The sequence below is a fragment of the Peromyscus californicus genome, unplaced genomic scaffold, assembly GCF_007827085.1.
Source record: "Peromyscus californicus insignis strain IS unplaced genomic scaffold, ASM782708v3 Scaffold_19__1_contigs__length_69161282, whole genome shotgun sequence".
Lineage (NCBI taxonomy): Eukaryota > Metazoa > Chordata > Mammalia > Rodentia > Cricetidae > Peromyscus > Peromyscus californicus.
The window spans coordinates 39,829,516-39,849,407 of NW_026294491.1; the positions used below are offsets into that span (position 1 = coordinate 39,829,516).

A 19,892-nucleotide genomic window follows, 5' to 3' on the forward strand; every position below is an offset into this window, starting at 1 on the left:
GTACCTGTGACCACCTTGCTGAAGAGCCCAGGTGTGTACACATGTGCTCCTATGTGCAATGTGCATACACGTGTATCTGTGAGGAGGGACACTTCTGTGAGTACATGTGTAGGTTATCTGTGCATGTACTTGTGTGTATGTGTGGGGGGCTGTGTGGATTTGAAGGGGGCAGTCTGCCTTCTTGCACTGCAGGCTCATCCTCAACCATCTATCTGGGGTACTGCATCTACTCAGTTCTGTAGAAAATCTTGGGTACCAGGTTTGTTCCCCCATTCCTCAAAGGGTCTAGGGAACATGGTGGTTTGAATAAGATGTCTCCCATTGTCTTGGAGCATGTGAATACTTGATCCTCATCTGATGGCACTCTTATAGGAAACTTAGGAGTTGTGTCCTTGTTGGAGGAATAATGTCACTAGAGGTGGGCTCTGAGAGTGCAAACACTTGCACCATTGTGCTCTCTATGCTTCCTGCTTACAGTTGGAGATGTGAGCTTTCAGCTGTCCTTGCCGCCATGTCTGCCACCTGCTGCCGTAATTCCCTGGCATGATGGACTCTTAGCCCCTAGAACTGTAAGTTCAAATAAACTCTGTAAATTGCCTTGGTCATGGTGTTTTATCACAACAATAGAAAACTAATATAGGGGAACATTAGAAGACACCCAAAGGTCACTGCCATTCCATTCCTAACTTTCCTGTAAGGCTGGGGACCTGCCCTCTAATGGAGTGAGGCTGGGAATCCATGACTTGTGCCAATGTTTTATTGTGCACTTGTGTTTACATAGAGAGGAGGTATCCTCTGCATCCTTAGGCACCTTAGCACAACAGGCTGAAGCACCGTGGGGTCTATGACATTGAAATAAAACATTCCATTGTTGTGGATATTGCTCTATATAAATAAAACACTGATTGGCCAATAGTCAGACAGAAAGTATAGGTGGGACTAACAGAGAGCAGAATTGAGGAAACAGGAAGGGAAGGGAGAGACCTGCCAGTCGTCACCATGACAAGCAAGATGTAAGGTACCAGTAAGCCACGAGTCACGTGGCAACTTATAGATTAATAAAAATGGGTTAATTTAAGATAGAAGAACTAGAAAGCTAGAAGCCTGAGCCATTAGGCCAAACAGTTTAAATAATGTAAGAGTCTGTGTGTTTATTTTATAAGTGGGCTCCGGGACTGGCGGGGTTGGCGGGAGCTGGAGAGAAAACTCTCCAGCTACATTCCATCTTTGAAGGAAGTTCTTCAGGACTCAGAAGGTAAACAATTTAGAAAACTCAGTAAGCATACAACTCATAGTTCTCAAAAAGTTCCTAAAACATACAAGATTCACAAGGCCCAGGGTTACATAAGTAATAAGAATCACTAGGGAGACTCTCTGACCAGCTGAGCTGCCCACAAGTCCTGCAGAGAGCTTCAGGGATACAGCCTTCTTGAGAGTCATCACACATGCTGGGCCTTTCAGTGATGCACCTGCTCTTGAGTCAGCTATGCTCCTGTGTGTAACCCCAGTACACTCACTGATTTACTAAGCTAGACTTGGGTTTCTCTGTTTTGTTCTCAGTACCCCATCTGCGGTGAGTATATGTTTGCTCACCTCAGATCCTTGGGTAAAGTCTCAGAGCAGAACTCTGTCCACCTGCTTTGCTAGATCCAAAGAGGCCCAAACCCCAGCTGTGGGCATGGCCTTCACCTCATGATAGGAGCAGAATCACCCAGAAGCATGGAATAGGACAAAAGGCCCTTGGATTTGGGCTGGGTCGGGAACTAAGTGGGGATACCACCCTACCCAGGTATTCTTGGCTTTTTGAACGCCAAGAGCTCAGGATATGTCTGGGATAACAGTGGCTACAGCTCTTCTCTGTGTGTTTCATGACCCCAAACAATAAAACAGCTTGATGATAAAAGTTCAGGCCCCTAGGCTGGTGTGCCAAGGTGGCAAGACTAACAGGGAAGGGGAAGAGAGACACAGATGTCTGAGGTGGGGGAGGCTGAGCCCTAAGTTCTATTATTTTGGGTAATAATGGAGGGGCAAAAGCTGCTTTGGAAGTGTGACCACTATCTGGCTTTACAGCTCTGGGCTCACAGGGCGGCAGGGGTCTGAGGGGACTTACAGCTGCTCCTTCCCTGTCTCAGGGAGCTCCTGAGGCAGTTGGTTACCCAACCAACAAGGGTGATCACAAGACAATGAGGCACCAACAGGTATTAGGCTCCTCCTTCAGGCTAGGGAGTGTGAGAACCAGGCCAGGCCCACTGTGTCTGTCATCACAGGAGCCTGGGGAAGACAGAGACACTTGGAGCCAGAGGTCAGCTGACTGCATAGTGAAGTGGCCGTGGGTCCTGAAGTACCCTCACATGTGCCACACAGTGCCAGGGGGAGAGACGCCGAGCACCCTTGGGAGACACAGTGTCCTGGGGCAATTCTGCTTCCCACCGCTGTGCTTATCTCATAGTCGACAGCGCTCTTGTTTACATTTTAAGTTCGGATGGCACATTCTATGGCTCTTCTCTAGTGTCTGTCTGCCTTCTAGTTTGGGCTTCTGGCAGGATGACCTACAAGTCATCTGTACTCTGCTTCCACCCCAGAATTGAAGGATCCAAGCAGCTATGTGCACATGTAACAAAGGGAACCCTGGCATCCCAATGTTCTCCTCTATGTGGGGTGCAGCTGGAGCTAAGAGGAAGTTTCGGCCATGGCCTGACCCAGAGGGTCCAGGCTGCCATGCATGGGTGGTAAGGGGTTTACAGGAGACCTTAGGTCCCTCATCCACCTCTCCCAAGATCATTGCACACACCAGTAGAACTGAAACACGGTGGAGATGAAGCCATGCTGGGTGGTCATGGAAAGGGAGGGACATATAAAGATCCACAGACAGATACTTCCTACTCTTGCCAGTTTGGAAAAATCTTTGTGCTGAGCATAGACTCAGACCAGGCAGCAGGCATCACAGTGAAGCCTAGCATAGCTGGGCAGGATAGGAAGCACAGGCATGCCCAGACCCAAGTCACAGGCATCTGGAGAAGGCTCTATGCAGGACAATGCTGTTAGGAGAGAGACGCTTGCAGGAACTGAGGACAATTAACTGCTTCATTTGCTGATTCATCCTGCAGATGTTGGACAGTCCCAAGGGGCCAGGAGCAAGTATGTGCAAGGAATACAGAAAGAATAAGACCCTGCACCACCTTCTCATGTTCTTCAGGGCACACAAAAAGATAGGTATCATATACACATCCCACTCCTGCATGGTCAGCCCTTTGCAGGAAGGACTGGACTGTGCCTTCTATACATCTGCATGCTAGGGCAGGCACATTGCCTGGCATACAGCAAGTGCACAGGCCACATGTGACATATATGTTCAACATACACAAACCTACACTATACCCACGATGTACACACTTGTGAATAAGCAATGAAGTCACTCCCTGGGTACCCAGAATGCAAATTGTTTCTCTGATCCTCATTTTTCAACCACTCTCTTGGCTAGAGGGTTTGGATTCCCTCTCGTAAAAACTTGAGAAGTCTAAGGGCTTTAGAGATGGCTCAGTAGTTAAGAACACCTACTGTTCTTGAAGAGGACCCAGGTTAGATTCCTAGTATCCACCGTTGGTGCCTTTTAACCACCTATAACTGTAGCTCCAGGGAATCTGATGTCCTCTTCTGGCCTTTCCTTGTATATCTACCCATACACAGACACAGACACATCCTTAAAATGCTTTCTAAAAACCTTAAAGAAATTGACAAGTCCTTTTTTTTCTCCTAATGGCGGCATGAACATGAAAGTTTCACAATTTAGAATATGACCACCACGACTTAGAAAACACAAGTGAGTATGTGATCTATGAGAGCCCAAAAATCACCGAGGATGACTTTCCTCTGACACCCCCTGCGCCAACAATGTTCAAGGATAAAGTTCAGGTTAACCCCCAACAGAGCTTCCTGCTGGGTCCCTACAGGCGCAGACAATGCCCGAGGGGTGGGAAGAGGCTACCCCCAGGAAGGCAAAGGAGCTAACCTATCACCAGCAATCATCCCCTACATCTCTTCCGAGCCTCTGGTAAGAGTCTACTTGATGCCTTCTGCAGGCCAGAAGGCACACGATCTTTCTTGACTGTATCCCCAGAGCCACAATTAGTTGGGCTTTGTCCCTGAAATCTGGGGGACATACTTCATGCCTCACCTGCCCTTCCGCTGTCTCTAAAGACCCACTTCTTGCTTTTTCCATTAGGATCTAGAAGTACTGGTGGTTCCACTGAGGTAAGCTTTGTGGAGAATGCACCCAAGTAAGGACTCAACCTTTTCCCTGCACAGCCCACTGCATCACTGGAAAGAAGCTCCCATCCCTGACTGGCTGTACCCTGAAAGACCTTGAGCCAACAAAGAAGTGAACTATTTTAAGGAGTGCAGTTGGTACTTACAGAACTCCTCAGGACACCGCTTGTCCTATCCTCAAAGGCCTTTCTCACATGCACACCACCTATGCTGGCTCACGGGGCCCTCGGCACATCACCTGCACATGGCTCACCTGTCTCTTCCTGGTTCTTATATGGTAGTCCTGGCTTTGGAGTTTCCTTAACCGGAGTTCTGTGCCTGAAGTCCTTGTCTAGAGATGAAGAGCTCAAAAACTCAAGATGTACCTTTCTACAGTTTCACCCTGGGAAGGAAATGCGTAGCTATAAAACACAAGAACCCCAGCCATGTAGCATGTCAGGAGCATAAAGGAGCCTGGGCGCAGGGCCTCCTGAGAGATCTGGGCTTCTCTGGATCTTGCACTATGGTTGTCATTATTGAGATCTACTTAGAACCGGCCACAGCAAGTTATGGTCATATTTCTGGTCTGTCCCCATGCCGCTTCCTGGTCATCTCTTATCAGAGAGGAGGAAATCAACATTTGGTTGCCGACTCCATGCTCCATACTATACACACAGGATACCTGGGATCCCCTTCCTGGCTCTGAGCCCAAGGTGAGGAAGGATGAGAACACGCCATCAAAAGTGTTCATGAGGGTCAGTTACAGAGAAACACTGGGGGACTAGAGTATAGCTTTGTGATATAGCATGTACTTAGCATTCCCAAGGCCCTTGGTTCAATCCTCCAAGACCCCTCACCCACACATGCACACAGACTTACTTGTTTAATTAGAAATTTTAACTTATTTGCATGTGTTTTTCTCTGTTTCACAGATTTTGTATTGGGTGTTATCACCAATAATATGTGTGTGAATATGTGCATAAGCAGATGTACTTGTGTGCATGTGCCAGTGAAAAAGCACGTGTGTGTGGTTGTGTGTGTGTGTGTGTGTGTGTGTGTGTGTGTGTGTGTGTGTGCAGGTCAGAGCACAACCTCCGGTGTGTTCTTAAGAGCTGGATGCCTTTTTTTTTTTTTTTTTTTAAGATAAAGCCTCTCACTGGCCTGGAGCTTGCCAACTAGGCTAGGCTGGCTGGCCAGTGAACCTCAGGGATCTACAGTTCTGCCTGTCTCTGCTCATACCACTATACCCAGCTTTTTCACATGGGTTCCATGTATCAGACTCAGGTTCTCATGTTTGTAAGGTAAACATGTGACCAACTGGGTCATTTCCCACGCTCTGCATCCAGCATTGGTGAATGACTCTTTTAAATCATTATTGGAGTACTGAGGTATAGCTTAGTGGTACAAGGTTACCTCACATGAGCAAGGCCTGGGCGTCAACCTTCAGCATCACCAAACAAAAACAAAAAATATAAAATAGGGAAAAAAGGGATGTGGTTCAAATGTGAAATGCCCCTCATAGGCTCACATCCCAGGCTGCTGACACTGTTTAGGGAAGTCTTAGAAACCTGGGGTGAGAAGACATGGTTTTCAGAGGTGGGTCATTGCAGTGGACTTTCAAGAGATTAGCCGGACCCTTCTTCCAGCCCAGGCCCTCTGCTTCCTGGATGGTGTCATGAGAGAAGCTGCTGCTCCGCCATGGATGAGCTCCCTCCAGCCACCATGTGGTCTACACCATGGTGGACCACATCTTCTCACCCCAGAGCTGGAATACACCTTTCCACCATGCTCTGGCAGGCCACAGCAATGTAGAAGTATTACAAAGGAAACAGTCACTATCTAGACCTGGGCCTCTGAGAAGAGGCCACCTGCCACGAACCCCACTACTCGGTTTTACGTGTGAAGACGGCACCACACCCAACACTGCTTTCAGAGAGGTCTAAGGCAGGATAGGCAGATGACAGGGACATGAGAAAGGAGAGGAGCCCCTCACCCGGGAATCAGCTTGAAGCCTCTTGTCTCCGAGGGGGCAACATTCCCATCACAATTAACAACTGCTTACAACTGTTCTTCCTTCTTAGCTACAAACCTGCAATTTTCTAGGACTCTCACCAGATTTACAGAGAAAGGAGATGGTCTCTCAACCCTATGTGCAGCCCTAGTGGATCCTGATTTCACCTTATAATTATATTGGATATATATATATATATATGTGTGTGTGTGTGTGTTATAATTATATTGGATGTATATATATATTATAATTATATTAGATATATATGTTATAATTATATTGGATGTATATATATATTTATAAAATCATATGTGGTTATAATATAATCCATCATATCTCCAGAGCCACTAATCCCATTTATCGAAAAAAAAAAGAAAGAAAAAAAGAGAGAAAAGGAAGAGGAAAAAAGGTTCCTTAGCAACCTTTTACGATGCCACTCGAGGACTACCAAAATAGTACATACAGCTAAAGCTAAGGCCTTAGTGGTGAGTTTCCCTTGAGGAGGCCACGCCCACACTTGGTTATGTGTATCTTTCTGACTGAACATCCCTCTTTGCCCCTCAGCACCCACACTTCAGTTTATATTAAAATATTTCTGGACTCGGCTTCAAACTGCCTAGGCCTGAAATTCCTTCCTGTGTTGGAGAGCCACGAATCTAGGTTTGGCTTGAGCTAAGGTCCCTAAAAGATGAGGGGGACACAGTGGAGCTGTGTCTTTGTCCCCTCACCAGTGACAGGTCTACTTGCCATCCACTCACAGATCTCACAGCCGACTGCGAATCATCTGCTAACGAAAACTCTTCGGGAGCGTGTGCGACCATTTAATGGAGAGCCAAAGCTTCAAAAGCTCTGTCTTAAAAAATATTAGTTAACAGCTGGCGTGTGTGTGTGTGTGTGTGTGTGTGTGTGTGTGTGTGTGTGTGTGTGTGTGTGTGTAGGGCAGCTGAATAGGAGGAACAGCCTCCAGAACTTTGTAGCACAGTGGAGTAGCCCTGGTGCATTCAATTAAGAATGAGGACCTGAGTTCGAATCCTCAGCACCACGTAAAAAGCCAGGCATGGCTACATACATCTCTAACCCTAGTATTGCAGGGGCCCAAACAGGCAGATCCTGAGCTGGTGGTATCTGCATGTGTGGGTATAAATTCATAGGTGCCTGTGAGCCCCCCACCCCCTCCCACCCCACAGAATAGCTTAAAAGAGGGGCGGGGTGATAGCTCAGTCTGTAAATTGCATGACATATAAACGTGGACAAAAGGTGGATCCACAGAACCCATCTTAAACAATAAAGCCAGGTGTGGTGGTTGGTATGTACTTCTGATCACAGAGCTGAGGAGGCAGAGCCTGTTGGACCCCTGGGGCTAGCCTGCCAGCCAGCCTAACCTACTTGAGTACCTCCAGGCCAGTAAGAAACCCTGTCTCAAAAATCAAAGTGGGCCGGGCGGTGGTGGCGCACGCCTTTAATCCCAGCACTCGGGAGGCAGAGCCAGGCGGATCTCTGTGAGTTCGAGGCCAGCCTGGTCTCCATAAGCGAGTTCCAGGAAAGGCGCAAAGCTACACAGAGAAACCCTGTCTCAAAAAAACAAAAAAAACAAAAAAAAAAAGAAAAAAAAATCAAAGTGGCCAGCGACAGAACAACAGTCGAGGTTACCATCTTGCCTCCAAACACATGAGCGCACATGTTCATCTGTACAATATGAACATGTACACACAAGCACTCAAAAGAGCTAGTGGCTGGGGTTCTGAATTTCCCAACATAAAAAAATCATATGGCCTGGAGAGATGGCTCAGAGGTTAAGAGCACCTACTGCTCTTCCAGAGGTCCTGAGTTCAATTCCCAGCACCCACATGGTGGCCCACAACCATCAGTAATGAGATCTGACACCCTCTTCTGTGTACATAATAAATAAATAAATCTTTGACAAAAATCATAAATTTTTTAAGGTAATGGGTATGTCTATTACCTGTCATACTGTAAATAAATACAACATACACAAGATGTGCCAATTAAAACTTCAAAGGAGAACTTGTCATGGGAAGCAGTTCTGCCCAGATGACATTTCTCACTAATTTCATCTCCTTAGCTAGGAAATAGAAAAACCTTTAAGTGGCCCACAGTTGTCATAGCAACAGCAATAGGCTGAGCTTGTGTCCACAGGAGGGAAACCGGCTTATGGGTTCTCCCTTGCTTCATGCAGAGTCTACGCAGAATTCGTCGCTTGAGCTGGAATAACAGGAAGACCTGGTCATTCTCTCTGCCAGGACTATTGCCTGGCATTGCTCCTGTGCATTCTCCGCAAACCCAAGGAAGTTCTGCCTTAAACACACTGTGCTATAAACGCCTCACTGTGGGGGTAACAGCCACGGGATAAAGGGTGCTGGGCGTACCCCAGCCACGCCACGTGCTTCGAACACAATCTGACTCCCATGAGCCCGCGGAGAGGCCCTCTTTCCACTGGCTGAGCTTCCTTGACACTACCTCATTGATGGCCAGCTGCTCTCCACCGCCTCTAGGGTGGCTGTAGTGGTGCCCCGAGTTGTGAAGCTCTTCGTACAGGTCCTCCTCACTGCCTGTTTCCTCGGCGCACACAGGGTCCAGAGTTCCATCGGGCATCCCTGGAAGGGGAGACAGCAGCAGGCAAAGAGCGTCAGCTTGGGAGGTGGAAGGAAGCAGCGTGTGGCAAAGGAACTGGGTGATTGGAGACCAGGTGTTACTTCTTCGGGAGGAAGGAGAAGGCCAGGAGCTACTCTGTCCAGCCATCCTTGCCTGCTGAATGGAAAGCTCCAGTCACTGACATCAATCCTGGGCCATAACAACCTGGTAGACAAGGAGATGCCAGGGGTGGCTGGGACACATCATCCAAGAACTCTCTGAGTTCAATTAAAAACTATGCATAAAGGGCCGTAGAAGATCTAAGAAAAGCGGTTACTCTTTGGGGGCCTCTGAGATAGCTTATCCAGTTAAGGTCCTTGCTACCAGTCCTGACCACCCAAGTTCAATCCCTGGGATCTATATGGTAGAAGGGGAGACAAACTCCTATAAGCAATCCTCTGACCTCTACATGTATGCCATGGGCCATGCATGCACACGTACACACACCTCTACATGTATGCCATGGGCCATGCATGCACATGTACACACACCTCTACATGTATGCCATGGGCCATGCATGCACATGTACACACACACACACACACACACACACACACACACACACACACACACACACACACTGTGCTTTTTGAAGCAAAAATATACCTATTTTTTTGTTTATTTTTGAGATTATAATTTAATTATAACATTTCTCCCTTCCATTTTCCTCTCTCCAAACCCTCCCATATACCCCTCCCAGCTTGCCTTCAAATTCATGGACTCTTCCCCCCCGCAACTAATTATGATTACATGCATATATATATATATATTACTAAATATAACCTACTGGTTTATATAATGTTACTTGTGTGTATGTTTTCAGGGCTGACTGTTGGGCACTGGACAACCAATTAGTGTGCTTTTCCCTGGGAAAGATCCCCTCTCCCACTGGAGGCTTTCCTCAGCTGCCTGTAGTTCCTTGTGTAGGGTTGAGGTCTCCTGGGCTTTTACCTGTCCAGTTTGGCTTGTCTATTGGTGTCCTCCTTGTTCAGTTCATGTTTGGGCAGTCATGTGAGACTTTATGGGCGTGGACTTAATGTCGCTTCTGACATTACTAGGAGACAATCTCACAGCCAACTCCCTGATCCTCTGGCTCTTACAATCTGTCTGCCTCTCTTCTGCAATGCTCCCTTAGCCTTAGGTGCAGGAGTGTTTTGTAGATGTATTCACTGGGACTGGGCTCCACAACTCTGCATTTTGATTGGCTGTGATTTTACAGGTTGATTTGTGTGGTAGTTTGAATGCAACTGCCACCATAAGCTCACAGGGAGTAGCACTATTGGGATGTGTGGCTTTGTTGGAGTAGGTATGGCCTTACTGGAGGAAGTGTGTCACTGTGGGGGTGGGCTTTGAGGTCTCATATATACACTCAAGCCATGCCCAGTGCCTCAATTTACTTCCTGTTGCCTACGGATCAAGATGTAAGAACTCTCAGCTCCTCCAGCACCATATCTGCCTGCATGCTGCCTTGCTTCCCATAATGACAGTAATGAACTAAACCTCTGAACTCTAAGTGAGCCATCCCAATTAAATGTTTTCTTTTATAGGAGTTGCTGTGGTCATGGTGTCTCTTCACAGCAATAGAAACCCTAACTAAGACAATTTGTATGCTGCCCTTTTGTTGAATTTGGTTAAGAGCTCTTTATTGGTTCCTAGCATTCATGTTGAGTAGCTCCCAATGACCTGTAACTCCAGCATGTGGAGAATTTCATACCCTCTTCTGGCCTCCGTGGGCACTGCACTCAGGTGCACGTACCACCTCCCATAGTTAAAAATAAATAGACCTTAAAAGAAAGGATATTCAATGTCACTAATCATTAGAGAAATGCAAGTCAAATCACAGTGATCTCTCCCACATCACATCCTTAGGGGGTTATTGTAAAAGCAATAACAATAGCAAAAGACGGAAGAAAATTGACGAGGATGTGGAGGAGCTGGACCCTTTCAATGTTTTTAAAAACGATACATAGCTGCTGGGGGACAGCTCTGTTGGTAGAGTTCTTTCTGTGCAAGCATGAGGACCTGAGTTTGATCCTCAAGAACCATGTAAAATAAAGAAAGCCAGGTATAACAAATATAACAGAGAAAGAAAGTTACATTCTTATAATCCCATTGCTTGGGAGGCAGAGGCGCATAGATACCTGGCTAATTGGTATGCTTCAGGCTCGGAGAGAGAGACTCTGTCTCAAAAATAAAATGGAGTGATTGAGGAAGACACTTGACATCCACCTCTGGCCTCATAAGCACATGTACATGCCCACACAAACACATATACCATATATATGCATACAACACATAAAGTTCACATATAATCTGTGGTGATATATTGTTTACCCTAATAAATTTACATGAGGATCAGAGAACAGAGCCAGCCACTAGATTAGACATAGAGGCCAGACAGTGGTGACACACACCCTTAATCCTATCACTCGGGAGGCAGAGATCTGTCTGGATCTCTGTGAGATCAAGGCTACACTGGAATCAGAGCCAGTGGTGGCACACATCTTTAATCCCAGTACTGGGAAGCACACACACACCTTTAATCCCAGGAAGTGATGCCTGGGCAGAGAAAGGTATATAAGGCATGAGGAAACAGGAATTCACTCTCTTTAGACTGAGGATTTCGTAGAGGTAAGGACTTGTGGCTGGCTGGCTCTGCTTCTCTGATCTTTCGGCTTTCACCCCAATATCTGGCTCTGTTTTTTTTTTTTTTATTATAAAAACACTTTAAGATTCGTGTTACAATAATCTCATGTATACCCTCTGTCATGGTTGGTTTCAAATGTCAACTTGCCACAATTTAGATCCAACTGAGTGAGGAGCCTCAGTGGCAGAGTTATCTTAACTGACGTGGGGAGACCCACGTCAAGTGTGGGAGGAGGCGTTGGTAACAGCCCAGATAAAAGGGGGCCTGGCAGAAGATGATTCACTTTTTGCTCCACTGGCCTGTGGCAGATGAGTTAATTACCCTGTGGCTGCTGCTGATTCCTTCACAGATCTCAGAAACCAGCTTCTCCTGGGCCTCTCCAGGAACCCTCCAGGTTTTCAGTGCCAAATTGGAAGTGTGGAGGCACGCAGGCTCCTGAACTGAGAAACTACCGCGTTCTCGACCTCTCGGAAGTGAGACAGCTGTGTTGCTAAATTGACCACATTGCATAAGCTAATTTAATAAATTCTTTACAGTCATTCTATCGGTTCCATTTCTCTAGAAAACCGTCACTAACACAGCTCCTAGGTATTTACACCCTCGACACACGGCATCAGAGATGTTGATGGACACTGGTATACCAGCATCTGTGACAGCATTATTCCAGATAGCCCAAAAAGGGGAACAACGCAGCTCTGCGCTGCAGAGGACAGGGCGTGGGCAATGAGCACACAGTGCAGTACTGTGCAACCTGGAGAAGAAATGAACCTTGAAAACGCCCTGCTAAGTGGGTTCAGTGGTGCAAAAGAAACCACACTGGATGACTCCACTTAATGTGGTGTCTAGACAGGCTAACTTATTTATTTTTATTAAAAAAAATTTTTTTATAGTCTGACCACTGTTTCCCCTCCCTCCTCTTCTCACAGTCCCTCTCTCACCTCCCCTCTGTCCCCCCATCTACTCCTCCTTTGTTTCTCTCCAGAAAAGGACAGATCTCCTGTGGATATCAACCAAATATGACGTATCAAGTTGCAGTAAGACGAGGCACCTCCCCTTGTATTGAGGCTGGACAAGGCAACCAAGTATGAGGAAAAGGGTCCCCAAAACAGGCAAAAGAGTGAGAGACAGCCCCTGCTCCCACTGAGTCCCACACGAAGACCAAGCTACACACTATAACATACATGCAGAGGGCTTAGGTCAGTCCCATGAAGGCTCCCTGGTTGTCGTCGGTTCAGTCTCTGTAGGCCCCCATGAGCTCAGGCTAGTCGATCCTGTGGGTTTTCCTGTGGTGTCCTTGACCCTTCTGGCTCCTACAATCCTTCCTCCCCATCTTCCTCAGGGTTCCCTGAGATCCGGACAGGCAAACTCTTAACAGCACAAAATAAATAAGAGTCCACCAGGGAGTATGGGACGGGAGAACAGAGAACTATTGCTCAGTAGCCACCGAGGTTTATGTGTATGTGCATTTTCTGTGTGTATGGACATGTGCATGTTTGAGTGCTGGTGTCCTCAGAGGGCAGAAGCATCAGATCCTCCACAGCTGGAGTTACAGGTGGTTGTGAGCTACTTGATGGGAACTGAACTCAGGTCCTCTGCAAAAGTAGCAAGCACTCTTAAGTCCCGAGGCATCTCTGGGGCTCCAAGTTTATGTCTGAAGACATGAGAAAGTTTTTGGAAATATATAATGGTGATGGTGCTGCAATATTGTGAAAATAATTTGTCATGTAGAACAGAACTTAAAATGGTTAAAGGCTCCACTTGCCTTAACCACCCTGTCCATGACCTCCCTTCCTGATGCAACTGTCTGCTTGGTGCCACGATGCCACGTGTAAAGAACCTGGGAATCGAGTTCCAATCTTGTAACACGAGGCTGCAATGCTGTGGGATGGTCTGTATGTCAAGTGTGTTGCTGATTGGTCAATAAATAAATCACTGATTGGCCAGTGGCCAGGCAGGAAGTATAGGCGGGACAAGGAGGAGAATAAAGCTGGGAAGTGGAAGGCTGAGTCAGAGACACTGCCAGCTGCCACGATGACAAGCAGCATGTGAAGATGCCGGTAAGCCACGAGCCACATGGCAAGGTATAGATTATAGAAATGGATTAATTTAAGCTGTAAGAACAGTTAGCAAGAAGCCTGCCACGGCCATACAGTTTGTAAGCAATATAAGTCTTGGTCAGGTCTGAGCGGCTGTGGGACTGGCAGGTGAGAGAGATTTGTCCTGACTGTGGGCCAGGCAGGAAAACTCTAGCTACACTGTAATGCCCCAACTACTTCATAAAGCAATTTCAAGGACTAGGGTGATGACTTGGTAAAGTACCCATTGCACAAGCATGAGGCTCTAAGTTTGATTCCCAGCACCCACATAAAAAGCCGGGCACAAAGGCACACACCTGTAATCCCAGAGCTGGGGAGGTGGAGACAGGTGGATCCCTAGGGTTTGCTGGTCAGCCAGCACCGATTAAGTGATAAGCTCCAGGTCAGTGAGAGAGCCTGATTCAAAAAACCATGGCTGGAGAGACTGGCCAGTGGCTAAGGGCACATATTACTCTCACAGAAAACCCAAGTTTGGTTCCCAGCACCCATGTCAAAAAGCAACAAGTGCCTGCAATTCCAGAAGATTCTAACGCCTCTGGCTCTGTGGGAACCTGCACTCATATTACATACAACACCCCACTGCGGGGTGTTTACCCACCAACCCCACAGCTCCCCAGAGTTTTCCTGAGTGCGAGCAGCAGCAAATATTAGAAGGATTTAGATTGTGGAGATAAACAGATAAAAAATACAGGATAGCCTTGAGAGGGCCTGGAACCTGTTCCAACAGGCCCCGACTGTCTCTGCCCCAGGGTATTTATAGAGATGCCAAGGGGTGGAGCAAAAGACCTCCTCCCCCAGCACAGCCAAGTGCAGACCATCTCAGACACCTGCACTCAGGCCAGTGGTCCTAATCATCCTCTCTATGCAGACCTGCTGGGTACAGCCATGAGGAACCCGAGAACGGGCTCCCACACCCCACCTCCTGGACTAAAAATTAAAAAAAAAAATTTTTTAAAAACGCATGTGGGGGCTAGGTGGTGGTGGTGGCGGCGGCGGTGGCGGCGGCGGCACCAAAACTACACAGGAAAACCCTGTCTTGAAAAACAAAATGTATATGGGAAGCTCCCAAGGAACAACACCCAAAGTTGTCCTCTGGTCTTCACATGTGTGTGCACACACGTACAGGAGCACATATGTACACATGTACACGGTTGCACAAACACACACACACACACACACACACACACACACACACACACACACACAGGGAGCCAGTGGGAAACATTATACTCCTGTAGTAAATGTAGCAAGATTTTTGGCACCTGGGAATTTTAGGTTTGGCAAATTCGGAGTGCCAAGGATGAGAACAGTTATCTCTGTGGTGCAAAGTTTGGGTCATGACTATGATTTTTCACTGAACAGAAAGTGCTGACCTCAGCACAGTATTCTAGAGCCCATGCCTGTGAGGTACAGGGAAGTCCGTAGCTTTACCAATTACAAGCTCCAGCAAACAATACAGTGCTCTGTGAGGACGCGCCAGGCCATGAGATGGTTTGATGAACATTTCCATTATTTATACCCCATGCTCGGCAGTGCCACAAAGCATGTCCCAGTTATTTTGATGACAGATTTTTATGAATGAGTGTGTGTGTGTGCGCACACAGGCCTGAGGATAATCTTGGGTGTCATCTTCAGGAATGCTAGCCATCTCCTTTGAGACAGTCTCTCATTGGCCAGAAGCTCACTAAGTACCCTAGGCTGGCTGGCCAGCGAGCCCCAGGGATCCGGCTATCTCTGCCTCCCCAGTGCTGGGATTACAGATGTGAGCCGCCACACTCAGCTTGTTAATGTGGGTGCTGGGGTTTGAACTTGGGGCCTCGTGTCTGCTATCTCCTCTGCTTCTGTTTGATTTTTCCTGATGTCCACAGGACACCTGGATCATGTGACCCCTCCACTGAGTACCCACAGTCACACACACACACACACACACACACACACACACACACACACACACACACACACGAGCCTGCATCTCCCCCTTCTTTCATGCCTTTTTAAAATTTTGTTTTGTTTTGAGACAAAACTGACTGTTCTGGAACTCACTTTGTAGACCAGGCTGGCCTTGAACTCACAGAGATCCGCCTGCCTCTGCCTCCCAAGTGCTGGGATTAAAGGCATGCGCCACCACCGCCTGGTATGTCCTCTTTTTGTTAAGATTCCAATGTAAAACTTGTCTCCCTGGGTCTGGCTGACTTTGTTTAACACAATGCTCTGCAGTTCTCCTTACTTTTCTGTAAATGACACGATTTCGTTCTTCTTAATGGCTGCGTCTCTCTAAGTAGGCCAGGCTGTCCTTGAACTCTCAGCTGCTGCTCCCTGAGTTCCTGAGTGCCAGGAATACAGGAGCTAGGATTCTGGCCCCCTCTTGACCCCTCAGGCAGGAAGTCACAAAAGCAGAAACTTCCGAACAGTCGTTGTCGTCATCGTCATTGTCTTCCTCCTTCTCCTCCTCCTCGTCCTCCTCCTCCTCTTCTTCTTCTTCTTTTGGTTTTTCAAGACAGGGTTTCTCTGTTTAGTCCTTGCTGCCCTGGAACTTGCTCTGTAGACCAGGCTGGCCTTGAACTCAGAGTTCTGCCTGCCTCTGCCTCCTGAGTGCTGGGATCAAAGGTGTGCGCCACCACCGCCCGGCCAACAGTCCCCTTCTATTCTCTTTCTTTTCTTTTCCTTCCTTCCTTCCTTCCTTCCTTCCTTCCTTCCTTCCTTCCTTCCTTCCTTTTCCTCCCTCTCTTCCTCCTTTTCTCACTTCCCCTCTTGCTGCTTTAGATGCCAGCCCTTCCCCCTCCCTACCCCTTCTGCTCTCCTACATAAGAGAGAAACATGCAAGACTTGCCTTTGTCCTTCAGAGTCTGGCTTATTTCACTTACCACAATGACCTCAAGTTCTAGGAGTTACCCGTCACGTTCTCACAGTTCACATCCACACCAATGAGCAAATCTACCAGCCCCCGCCCTTTATTATCCAGAGCATAACTATGTCTTATGCTTCTTCTGCCAACCTCTGGAGTAGTCATGTCATTGTCCTCAGAGTAACCGAGAGCCTTCCAGCTGGTGTCCCCACCCAGCTGCTGTCCCACTCTGCAAACAGCCTGAATGCCTGTCATATACAGCTGGACCACGCAATCTGAAGGCCCCATTTATCTGAGAGTGTAAGTTTTTGTCATGACACCACACGAGGGTTGCCAGTGTGGCCTCCTTTCCCTCTGCACCTGTTCATCCCACTTCGGCTCCACGAGCTCCCGACCAAGCTGAGTTCATCAGTGTCGATGGAAGCCCGAGCAGCCACTATTGTGGCTAGTGTATGCATCAGGGATGGAGATATCGTACAGTTGGTAGAGTGCCTGCTTAGCAAGCAGGAATCCCTGGGTTCAGCTTCCAGCATAACATTAACTGGGTATAGTGGCACATGCCTGCAACTCCCACACTCAGGAAGTGGAGGCGGGAAGCTCAGACGTCCAAGGTCATCCTTGGTTCTTCAGTGAGTTCAAGGCCAGCATATGCTATACAAAACCCTGTTTCAAAACAGTAACAACGGAGCCAATGTTCTCCCAGGGGGGTGGCACTGAGGGATGTGTTCGTGGTCCTGATTTAGGGAATGCAAGCCCTCGGATACATGCAGAAACATGCAGGATGCACACAAACTGCATCTTGCTCGTCCGCTCCCCTCCCTTTCCTTATTGACTCTGACGCTGTCTCTTCAATGGATGCATCCTTCAAGATGAATGAAGCACTTTGCTCCGGGCCGTTTTTGTCTCCTTGTCAAAATAGTTCTCATCACTCTCCTGGGCATGGTGTTCAACAGTGAGGAGACTCAGACCAATTCTCCTGCCCAAACTGAGTTTGGTTGGGGTAGAGGGCTAGTGAACTCCAGTGTGAGAAAATACCAGAACTATTAGTTCCACTCTTAGGGGAAAAAAAAAATCAAGAAACGTTTTCACTGCCTCTTCTGACATCCAATTTTTGTTTGTTCTCATTAAAAAAAAAGGAAAGCCGGGCGGTGGTGGCGCATGCCTTTAATCCCAGCACTCGGGAGGCAGAGGCAGGCGGATCTCTGTGAGTTCGAGGCCAGCCTGGTCTCCAAAGCGAGTTCCAGGAAAGGCGCAAAGCTACACAGAGAAACCCTGTCTCGAAAAAACCAAAAAAAAAAAAAAAAAAAAGGAAAGCCGGGCGGTGGTGGCGCACGCCTTTAATCCCAGCACTCGGGAGGCAGAGCCAGGTGGATCTCTGTGAGTTCGAGGCCAGCCTGGACTACCAAGTGAGTTCCAGGACAGGCGCAAAGCTACACAGAGAAACCCTGTCTCGAAAAACCAAAAAAAAAAAAAAAAAAAGGAAAAGAAAAGAAAGAAACAATTGAATCTGTAAAGGCTTCACTGGGATGCAGAGGAAAGGGCAGGAAACTGATACACACCTTCAGGTCTGTGTGCTTCTAACACACATGAACATCTACTCTCCGAGTCTTCCATCTCTGGTGTGACTGTGTGCATGTGTGGCGTGTGCACATCTTCATGCATGTGGCGACCAAAGGACAGTGTTGGGTGTCTTCCTCAGTCACTCCCCATCTCATTTCTGAAACCAACAACACACGATTCTCCCGTCTCTGACTCCCCTGTATTGGGATTATAGGCACACACTGCCACACTTGGCTTTTATGTGGGTTCTGGGAATTGAATTAAGGTCCTTTATCATTTCAATAATAAGTAAATAAATAAATGTCATTTCAATAATAAATAAATAGAATTTTTTAAAAGAAGCATAACAGAATCCAGACACTTTACAGTCTGTCATTCAGTGACTAAGACATAGTCCCATAGTGGCCATATGAACAAACAGGAAGAGATGGGTAAGAGGGATGCACTTCAGTCATGCAGAAACAGCAGGGCTGAGCATGGTGATACACACATGTAACACAGCACTGAGGAAGCTGAGGCCAGCCCAGGCTGCATCATGAAATAGCGCTGTGTCTCAACGAAACAAAAACAAGTGTCTAGGGAGCCGGCTCACCAGTAAAATGCCTGCCGTTCAAGAATAGAGATCTGAGTTTGGGTCCCCAGCACCCATGTGAAAATCTAGGAATGGCAGTGCATATCTGTAATCCCAGTACCGGGGAGGTAGAAACACCTGGATCCCTGGAGCCTTGTGGCCCGCAAGGCTAGCCACACCCACCAGCCAGCTCTGGGTTTGGCTGATAGATCCTGCCTCAGTGAACAATAGGGATGCATGGTTCCTGACATCAACTTCGGGTTTCCACATGCATGTATGCACAGACACACATATATCCATGTATACCCCCATACATGCAAATGTGCATATACACACATGTACAACACACATACATGAAAATGGAAAAAGAGAGGTGGAGAGCAGTGGAGGAAGATGCCCAATGTTGATCTCAGGCCTTCATACACACATATACACATGTGCGCCCATACACGTGAACACATACATACATGGACACCACACACAAACTGTTACACATAGACACACACATGTGCACCACCCTACACATATACATCAAAACACAGCAGTGCTCAAATACATTAAAAAAAAAAAAAACAACCAAAAAACCACAGCCTTCCAGAACACACAGGAAGAAGAAATAGCAAGGAAACTGACACTGTAACCAAGTAGCAAATGAAAATCCCAGAGCTGGAAAACATAGCTTCCGTGATGAAAATACTCACTGCACAGGCGTGACAGCGGACTATTAACAGGAGAGGGAAGCCAGAGGTGGACCTGGCCCTGAGGGTGTTTGGTAACTCTGTGGGATAAAGATCCCTTCCTCCCACAACGCTGATGAAGATTCCCCCTTCAGTCATTGGAAATTGGGGGTTTAAAAGGGTGCATTCAGTCCAAACTGCTTGTGCATGGTTCCTGGACAAACTCACGGATCACCACTGCCCACAGCCCGTTCTGTTCTCCCTCATGAAGCCTGTTAATTGCATGGATGTCTGCTTCTGAGAGACTGGTGTGAAAGTCATCAGCGGATGGACATACAACTGTGCCTGGCATTGCATGTCAGGCTGGGCCGTCACATGAGGCTTCCTCCTCAATGTTTCTGCACCTTAGCACTGGTCTAGCTGCTGTCGCAGACTAGCCCAGTCGAGGCAGACTGCTGCCCAGTCAGAGGCTATCCTAGTCTCGACACCAGAGTCTCTGCATAGTCAGTGTCAGCATGAGCTCAGAGGCGGATGGGTCATGTACTTTCTCCCCAGCTGGTTGAGTCTGGCAGAAAGATGGCTAGACAG

The 19,892-nt window shown here is 47.6% G+C and overlaps 1 protein-coding gene across 2 annotated transcripts in view; it reads right to left on the bottom strand.

Moving 5' to 3' along the window:
• Arhgef4 (Rho guanine nucleotide exchange factor 4) overlaps positions 1-19,892 on the bottom strand; it is a 151,015-nt gene that overhangs the window by 12,091 nt on the left and 119,032 nt on the right. For both annotated transcript variants that reach the window (XM_052745178.1, XM_052745179.1), the window contains exon 5: positions 8,735-8,871. In XM_052745178.1, the coding sequence (XP_052601138.1) occupies positions 8,735-8,871 (137 nt within the window). The remainder of the gene's footprint in view (positions 1-8,734; positions 8,872-19,892) is intronic.